This window comes from Sardina pilchardus, chromosome 13, assembly GCF_963854185.1.
Source record: "Sardina pilchardus chromosome 13, fSarPil1.1, whole genome shotgun sequence".
NCBI lineage: Eukaryota > Metazoa > Chordata > Actinopteri > Clupeiformes > Clupeidae > Sardina > Sardina pilchardus.
Genome location: NC_085006.1, coordinates 11,751,007 through 11,760,374, shown reverse-complemented (window position 1 = coordinate 11,760,374; position 9,368 = coordinate 11,751,007). Strand labels below are relative to the sequence as shown.

At 41.9% G+C, this 9,368-nt stretch overlaps 1 protein-coding gene across 1 annotated transcript; it reads right to left on the bottom strand.

The window, feature by feature from the left end:
- Positions 1-1,186: 1,186 nt before the first annotated feature.
- Positions 1,187-8,988, bottom strand: trpc2a (transient receptor potential cation channel subfamily C member 2a). Its single transcript, XM_062553123.1, has 14 exons — positions 8,974-8,988; positions 7,994-8,686; positions 6,882-7,085; positions 6,475-6,639; positions 6,201-6,375; positions 5,703-5,903; positions 5,451-5,613; positions 5,265-5,357; positions 4,893-5,085; positions 4,542-4,669; positions 4,096-4,168; positions 3,826-3,943; positions 3,121-3,522; positions 1,187-1,209 (listed from the first exon to the last, which is right to left on the bottom strand). Exons 1-14 carry the CDS (start codon positions 8,986-8,988, stop codon positions 1,187-1,189), a joined length of 2,646 nt encoding a protein of 881 aa, XP_062409107.1.
- Positions 8,989-9,368: the final 380 nt, after the last annotated feature.

The window sequence follows — 9,368 nt, the reverse complement described above, 5'->3', positions numbered from 1 at the left end:
GCTCATTGCTACTGGCCCAGAGGTTACCTGTGTGCTTAAGCCAATTATAATGAATACTGTTGTGTCACATGAGGGAACACAGAGGAATAGCACAAACAGCAGGTGTTTTGCAAGCTGAGACCTGCACTCAGCCACAGAGGAACAGCCAAGTCTCAAGGCAACCAGCTAATTGAAATAACACTGTCCCTCTGACTAATGAGGAAGTAAGTAAAAATGGCTTCACTCTTCCACTGCTAGATCAGGACTGTTTCAAAAAAGGATTATTTTTATGGCAATGGCAGACTTCTGGTAAATGCTGTCATTTGCATGCTGCTTGTCATGTAGTATTGTGATTACTTAAACACTCCCATTGCTTCCCTAACAGTCTAAACTAGGGTGTTGACCAGAAGTCCCCGGTTTCAGGGGACAGTACCAGTTTTGGGTTGCCTGTCCCCGGGAAAATACAGAAAAACTACCTATGTCCCCGTTTCTTGAAGATAAATAGCTTGTATGTATAGTCAAACTGAAAATGTCCCTGTGTTTTTCCACATTTTTGGGATTATGTCCCCGGTTTTGGTCTCTGGTCACCTTAGTCTAAACAAGATGTCGTACTATATACACCAGGGATATTCTATTAATATTCAGCGAGATCTATTTACAGGAAACTTCCTCAAGCTGAAGTCCAGAGCTTCATAGCAGTTATGTGCAAGGTCTTCACTATTAGCCTGCTGCCCAAGTGTTTGCAACAGCTATTCAGCCAAAACTTTTGAGATTGTTGCAGCACCTCAGTGACCCCCTTGCATGGTTTTGAACTATAAGGAGCGTTATTTATCAAGTCTTGCCTACCCCGGCAGAGAAGAGGGGATACTGTATATAGTTTAGGCTAATACTTAACAGAATTAACAGAGTAATTGAGAAAATAAGCATATAAGTTTGAGGCTCCTAGTTCGAGAGCGATGAAGCCTGGCAGAATTTTCCCACTTGGCAGGTTAGGTTATGCCTGGGGCCTGGACAATAAATTACTTTCTCTGCCAAGGCATGAATTTTGGATACACTGATAGGCCTTGCAGCATATTATTCTTCGACAAAGAACATTTAAAGTCAGGGTAAGCAATGCTGAGCATTTTTTAACACTTTTTGTAACATTCAGTGAATATCTACAGTACTCACAATCCGCTAGATTTCCATTCTAGAGTAAACAATCTTCTTACACGGCTCTGGCTCTGTGAACTGGAAACCAACAAAGTGGGGGCCCAAACGGAGGAGAGGTCGGTCTTTAAGTAATCTGCCAATCGAATCTCCAGGGGCTCTAGGTACACCTATAGCACCAGATAAAACATAAGTCTAATAGAAGGCTTTACAGTAGCTGTCAGAGATTACTGATAAGCTTTAGTAAGCTTAAGCTTAAGATCATTATCAAGTATCATCACAGAGAAACATTTTGATTCCATGGAAAATCGAGCTGACCTCTTCTGCCGAATGTCTTTCTAAGCACTTAACATTTCAGGACAGTTGCAAATTGTATATTATTCTCTTCAATTGGGTACATTGCCCAGTTGCAAATGTGTTAAAACAAATTAATAATTAAAAAAGTCTTTTGAGATTGAACTTTAGTTTGGGGAGTCTGCGCTTTATTTCTCCTGCACAAGAGGCATGATCAATGGGCATGGTTCAAATGACTCTGTACGCTTGGATAGTCCTTCAACCAATCAGACCAATGACTGGGGTGCACCTTTTGGATAAGCTAGTTTGTGATTGGATCCAAAGGTTGTGGGCAGGAAGCAGGGGAGGCAAACGTGCAGGTTTCTAGCCTGAGCTGCCGGGCGAAATCCAAATTTGCCGGCAGATCAGGCAGGGTTCACCCAGCCTAGTATCAAGCATGTTTGTATAAGCAAAATTGTATAGGCTACACGAACAAACAAAATAACAGTCAAAGGGATGTGATATGTGATATTTAACAAAGATCTGAAAACAATAATTTTTTAATTAATTTAATTGTTTCCAACAGCAGAAGAAATGCTACATTTTATTCCTTATAAAACTTTCCAGACCTAACGAGATTTTGATATTTTAAAGGCTATTGTAGGCTTAATCTCCCGACATACAGGTTAAAGGTATTGCTCGACAATGCTATTGGTCGGCTTTCATCAAACCATTTATTAATTGACTTTGCACTACTCACTGTGTGCCTTGGATCACACCTTACTGCTTGCCTTAATGCACATGCAACACAGGACATGCACTCCTGTTATTGCTGTGAGACAGGAAAAAATTACTCATGCTGCATCACACACACACACACACACACACACACACACACACACACACACACACACACACACACACACACAAAACAACCCAAGTATCGAAACATATTGCCAATCTTTTAAATGAGAACTCACAGCTTGCTTAGTTGATATCACTACTGATTTCTGCAATGGTTGCTAACATTAAGTGATTGAAATGGAAAATGAAGTGCATACTGTAGCTACTTAGTGCTGATCTTTTTGTCTGAAGTCCCATTAGCGTTGCTGCCCTCTGTTTTCCTCGCAGTGGAGATCTCCTGGGTGCTCTGGGAGACACTGTTGCCATTCACAGTTCCCGGTGGGGCAGATTTCTGCTTTGAGCCTCCTGCTGAGGGTATCACTCCATTTTCCCTTCCCCTCTCCACCTTCCTTTCCGGCTCTTCGAACGTAATCTTTTTGTTCGTGGTACCTACGACCTTTGTTGTATCAACCTTATTCTCCTGCTTCGTCGTATTAACCTTATTCTCCTGATTTGTCGTATCAACCTTACTCTCTTGCTTTGTCGTATCAACCTTATTTTCCTGATTTGTCGTGTCGACCTTATTTTCCTGCTTCGTCGTATTAGTCTTATTTGCCTGCTTTGTCATATCAACCTTACTCTCTTGCTTTGTCGTATCAACCTTATTTTCCTGCTTTGTCGTATCGACCTTATTTTCCTGCTTTGTCGTATCGACCTTGTTTTCCTGCTTTGTCGTATCGACCTTATTTCCCTGATTTGTCGTATCAACCTTACTCTCTTGCTTTGTCGTATCAACCTTATTTTCCTGCTTTGTCTTTTCTTCATTCTTTTCCTGTTGTGTTGCTTCTTCCTTGTTTTCCTCTTTTGACCCCTCACCCTTGTTTTCCTCTTTTGCCCCTTCATCCTTCTTTTCATCTTTCATCCCTTCATCTTTCTTCTCTTCTTTTGTCTCTTCATTTGTCTTTGCCTCCATTGTCTCTTCATCCTTCTTTTCCTCATTTGTCAGTTCATCCTCTATGTGCACAGCCACCTCCAGAGGTGAGGCACTGCCCTGCCAGGCCATCTTGTTGTCGAAGCCCCGGAAGTTGTTTTTGGCTCCCAAGATGTATCGGCTCAGGACGTCGCTGCCCTCAGTCTTGGTGGTTGTGCCCTGGCCTTCCAAACCACTGATAAGGAGGTTGGACCCTGGCCTTCCAATCAATGTCTTGTTGAGATCCTTCATCTCTGTATGTACTCTTGTCACCACCTTACTCAGCTCTGTGATCCTATTCCCGATATCTATGGCAGACATGCACAGATCCAAGTGAGCACATACACACAGGCACAGGCATACAAACACACACGCACGCACACACGCGCACACACACACACACACACACACACACACACACATACACACACATACACACACACACACACACACACACACACACACACACACAAACAAACAAACAATTGAGCAAACGATTGTGGTATCTAGAGCTTCTCATATCTAGAGCATGTAACTACTTTTCTTTACACCTAAAGGCTTTAATCTCTTAATCATATCACTGATGGTTTTATATGCCCCCTTCACATTACCTTTGCGCTTTGTCTCCTCAAACTCACGCCGTGCTGTCTCGATGTAGCGTTGAACCAAGGCCTTCATTACCTGCAGACGATATGGTATTCGCCCCTCACTGTTCAGTGTGTTGTTGGACTGTGAAGGGGCAACAGAAAGAGGTATGTTAGAATGTAATGACAAAGCATGAACATGAGTCTTGAGCAATCCACATGTTTCAAAATTGTTGATAGATCATTGAAGACATTGCAGTAAACTGCTCTTAAGATGCTGTTGATTGAATTCCTCACCATTGATACAATTGGAGGGTACTCTGGATTGCTCTTTTGACTGCAACAGCAACAAAGCTTTCGAAAGATACCCCTGCCGAACATTCAATAATTAATGATTGTATATTATTATGAAATAATAGGGGATAAATAATTACAGTGTAACATCTAGCATTTGTTCTGTGAATAGCTTGCCTGCATCTTCTTCCAGGTCTCTGATTTAGCATTGTATTCAGTCACTACTAGTTGATTCAGTGCCTGTTATCCCAAAATCAGAATACAGGTCTCTTACAATACTTGACTAATTGGGGCTTACTGATATGCTAGGTCAGAGGCCTGAAAGTATTGGTGTTTTTTTTCTTTCTTTTTTGTCATTTTAGAGGTAAACAGAAACATGGATAACTCAGGGATCCACTCCATGCTACCAAGCAAGTGTTAACAAATTGAATGTAATCTAATGTGCCCACCTCACAGAGTAGAACAGGGCTTTGGGCGAAGGAATGATGTTGAAAGGCACTGGCATGGTGAGGCCCTCTCGGAAGTAGCTCAGGTAGAGTTTGGAGCGGGCAAACTTCCACTCAACATCAGCATCATCCTGACAGCAAGATGAAGATGAAGAGTACTTGTATGAAGAATCATCTTCATCATATACGTCATTTAATCTCATGCATCACTGTCACTTGCTGTCATCACAGTGACAGGCAGACACAAGTGTTTTATTGATAACTTGGAGCAGATGCACAAATAAATGCTCTTGAATACAAAAATGAATGAAGTAGGTAATTTATTAATACAATAGCTGCATAGACAATACTCACCTCGATCTTTTGGAAGGAGTTGGTGATCATAGCTATAAGCATATTGAGAAGCACAATCACTATCACTAAAGTGAATATCCCATAAAGGATTCTCCCCACAAATTCAGCCAGCACATAGTCTGGCATATCCACATAGTCCTGATTGGCCACTCCAAACATGGTCCAAAACAGGAAATTAATAGTTTCATTAAACCTGAAACAGAAAAAAAACATGAATATGAATGCATTTGTTTTCTGAAATAGCCTTTCAAATTTACAAATGTCATTTTACACATTTGTGAGTCTCACACATGGCCCTGAATGAACAGAATGTCCTAAAAAGAGGGCTTTGTTACTTAAATGTAATTAAATGAAATACAGCAGATGACGTACTGCCCAAGATGTGGGACGTTAACATAAGGCACGTATATGTTGTTGAGTCCACAGAGGAAAGCAGTCCCAATTATCATCAGCAAGAACATAAACCTGAAGAGAAAGGAAGTCCAACACGTGCATGAGCCATACTATTTCAATCAAATCTCAATAATAATTATCGCTGTGCTGTCAGGTGTGTCTCACCTCATCATGTCGTCAATCATCTTCCCGATGGAGATCTGCAGGGTTCCCAGTGACTCGTGTGCGGGCAGGATGTAGGCCAGGCGGGTGAAGCTGAGCATGCTGGTGACGGCAAACAGGATCTCTGAGATGAACTGCGGGTCTTCCTGTCGCCAGTCCGTTCTCACTGGGAACACATTCACTCAGTGTGATTAATATTTCATTTCTGGTTGAATAGAAACAAATTCACCGGTCCATTGTTGGCTTTCTTGTAACCTGAATCTGTGAAGTAGACACAGTCCTCCACTGCATTTGGGTCTTGGCATACGAAGTATCCTTTCAGCATGATGAGAACTCGCAGGGCAAAGGAGGCCAGATACATGCTGAGGACCATCATGTCTAGAATGTTCCACCAGTCCAGGAAGTAGCTTCTGAGGCCTTCAATCCAAACCTCTTTACATTCAAACCAGAAGAAACCTAAAGATACAGACAATATAATGTATCTATCTGTTTTGAGAGGATGTTTTTGAAAGAGTATTTGTTGTGTTTTATACAACAGTTGGGTTCTATGGAACTATTTATTTGTTTCTGATTGGCCAAGAGACATTCCATGATTTGGACTATCCTTGGACATCCCAACTCCCAACTTTGCACAGCCTATAATAAAAAGTTCTCAGTACTGCCAATAGTACTAAGCTTATTCAGTATCTTTCAAACTATTCAGTAAGAGTACTTAGTACAATAGATGAAGTTACACAAATAATTGTGACATACCAACTACCCAAACCATGTGTAGAGAGTTGTGCAGGAAGTTCTGTGTGCGGGAAGCAAAATCGTCTCTGTCCATCTCCATGAAGATAGACTCGCCCAGGAGAGTGATTAGAAACCACATGTAAGATGCAGAATGGAGCAGGAATTTAATCACAGGGATCTTCATGGTCTTCCCAAACTGAACAAAAAAAACAAAAGAAGCAAATGAAACATAATCCAACATGAAAACATCAATAGCGTACACATTAGCCAATCCGATATGGAGACAAGTGCGCACCTTGGATTTTGGGGCCAGCCAGTAGACAAGACAGAGGAAGGGCATTGTGAGGAAGATGGCGAAAGACACCAGAAGCTTCCATGCAGTCTTGCTTCCCCTCCACCAGGAGAGATTCCCGCACCAAATAGAGGACAGAACTTGCTGGCAGATGGGGTGAGTCACAAACTGTTGGGACAGAGGAGATCAGGGAGATTTTTTTTGCAATCATCACAAGTGAGCTGTTGTCATTGGGACAGTTCTTCATCTGTGCTGCACTGTGTTCAGATATAAATATATGACTTATTTAGGTTTATAGTTTAGTCTTCATAGTTTATATTTTAAAATCTTGTCAAAACGTTATTTTGTTTTATTGCATACAAGTTCATTCATTAGCCAGACAGTAGTACTTCTGCAGAAACTGCTTGGACCTGTTTTTGATTGTAGTTGACAGCTAGACGGAGACGGGATAAATTTGGGATTCCTTCGTCAAATGTTTGATCATCTAAGTCATCATCACTGTCACTGGCTTCATAGCTGTTCAGGATGGTGGTGACCTCGCTTTGGTTCCGGCACATGGCTAGCAGCTCCACGGCAAACTCCTGACACAACTCCTCCAGGTGCAGGTACTGGGGCTGAAGACATCACATGGTAATGTTAGAGAGGCACTAGAAGGAGGTGAGGGCAAATGTACACCTTGTTGCACCAAAGGTTCTGTTGAGGTTTTACTAAGTGGCACCAACCTAAACCTAGTGGGCCTAAATATAATACAGTATAAACAAAAGTTTTTAAAAAAGTGTATAATGCTGTCAAGGGATCATAGTACAGAGAAATTTCAAATAACAGATTTTGAGTTTCCTCAACTCTCCAGTAGCCTACCGTTGTCAACTTTACTATGGTTTTCAAGTTTAGTTCAAAGCTGCTACCTTGGATTTTCTTGTTCACCTAATTTATGAATTAAAAAGCACAAAGGCTCCCATCCAATTATACCAACCAGGCCCAAGATAACTTAGTTCAAAACATCAGATGAGGTTAACTACGTGCAGTGTACTATGGCTGCTGCTGCTGCTGAACGTTTGTCAAAATACAAAGAACAGGATGGGACTTAACTAGACATCTCAGATCTTATTGAGGCTGTATACAGCATCAACTGGTGACTTGTTACAGTAAGTCCACCATGTCCTATGTGAAGGCAATCAGCATATCATAGCCTAGTGCAACCACAATGTCTCACTGAATCTAGTGGACAGTGATTGGGCCTGATTAGCATGCACTTAGATGGATGACTGCCTAATGTAAGCTTTGCTATACTATATTCGAAAATTATGTGAACAGGAAAATCCAAGTTGGTAGAATTAATGTCTAAATTCAAGTTCAAAAGACTCAAAAATATATTGCAAGGAGTTGCCTTGTTATTTAGACGTTTCTCAACGTTTTATTTAATGTGGGCTAACAAGTTTTTATTGTTATTATTTTTCTTTTTCTTTTTAATTACTACTCATACTTTATGGCTGAAATATAACTGTAGTAGCCTAGTCCTTACCTTGAATTCTGGCTCTTTCTTGGAGAGCCTGCGGAGCTCACGGCTGAGGTGGAAGGCGCTGAGCATGGAGTCCTCCGCAGTGACAGACAGGTAGGCACGGCTCGCAATCCCTCTGTAGGTGTTGATACGGGAGAGGGAGAACTTGAGCAGGTCGTACTGCCTGGCGTTGCGGCACTCTAGGCAGATGCAGGAGATGGAGTGGGGCAGGGGGATGTCGTGACCCCTCTGGGTCAGCATGGTGACGATCTCATACAGGTCTTTCTGGCAGGCGAGTGTTAGCGGGGTCACTCCTGGGGCAAACTGAGAGTCATCGATTGAATGGTCAAATATGGCTGTCGAGAAGGAGCGCACATCCATCTTGTTGCCTTTCTCTTGGTCGAGCCGGTCGAGCAGTAGCTTCACAACCCGTGGCTGGTTGGTATCCACAGCAACGAGTAGGGCCTCATGGATCTGACGGAAGTCAAACTTGACCCCTATTAACAGTGTTGTCATCATGTCTTCGTTGCCCAGGCGGATGGAGAGGTTGAGGGCCTCCCTCCATAGTCGATCTTCAGAATCATCCAGCTGGCGAATGATGCCATCTCCAGTGGACAGCAGCTTTCTAACAAGCACTACATTTCCCTCATGGATGGCAGCGATCAGCTCAGGTGGAAAATGCAACTTTTTGTTCACTATCTCTTTCCACTGATCTGACTGTTGGTAAAAACAGAATAGTAAAGCAGTTTATTTTTAGTTGCCACATCAATTGGTAATGCTCTAGGGCCTACAACACAGTTTTAGTGATGAAAACAACTTGGTTTTAGTGATGAAACTCAGAGTTTCAGACTGAAACTAACCCTATAAACTGTGGCAAATGCAATTATATTTGGGCTATGATTATTGTTATGTTATAATGTAGCTTAACTGGCAGTAGATTAGCACATTTAGGCTATGAATTTAGATTCTAAACAATCTCTCCTAATCTTAAGAGAATTGCTTACCGTGATGTTTTCCATGACTGCTTATGCCATGAGATATACTTGTGCAATATGGTCCTTCAGTTTTTGAAAAGATTCTTCAAAGATTTCACATACTTCCCAGACACATAGTCCAATTTTCTTTGTTGAAATATGGTTATGATATGACAAAGGGTGTGTTCAACCTTCAGCGGTTGAAATTGACGGAAGCCCTCTCAGCTGTGCATCTTGTCCTCATCTGGGAAATTGTTTGAATGTGCAGTGAGTGTACTCTGCCCTGACACCAAAAAACAACCACGTCCCAGGAGGACACTCACAACCATCTCGTAGGTCCTCATTAGGTCTTAGGAACAGAATCCTTTTGAAGCACGTTAATTAATTTCACCTGTGTGAAATGACAACATGGAATGGAATTCACA

Bases quoted from the DNA above. Each gene is read 5' to 3' on its own strand.
- trpc2a (XM_062553123.1), bottom strand. The intron at 5,904-6,200 runs GTATGTCACAAT...CTGTATCTTTAG, and splicing joins ACACATGGTTTGGGTAGTTG to GTTTCTTCTGGTTTGAATGT. The intron at 3,944-4,095 runs GTGAGGAATTCA...GCCCCTTCACAG, and splicing joins ACCCTCCAATTGTATCAATG to TCCAACAACACACTGAACAG.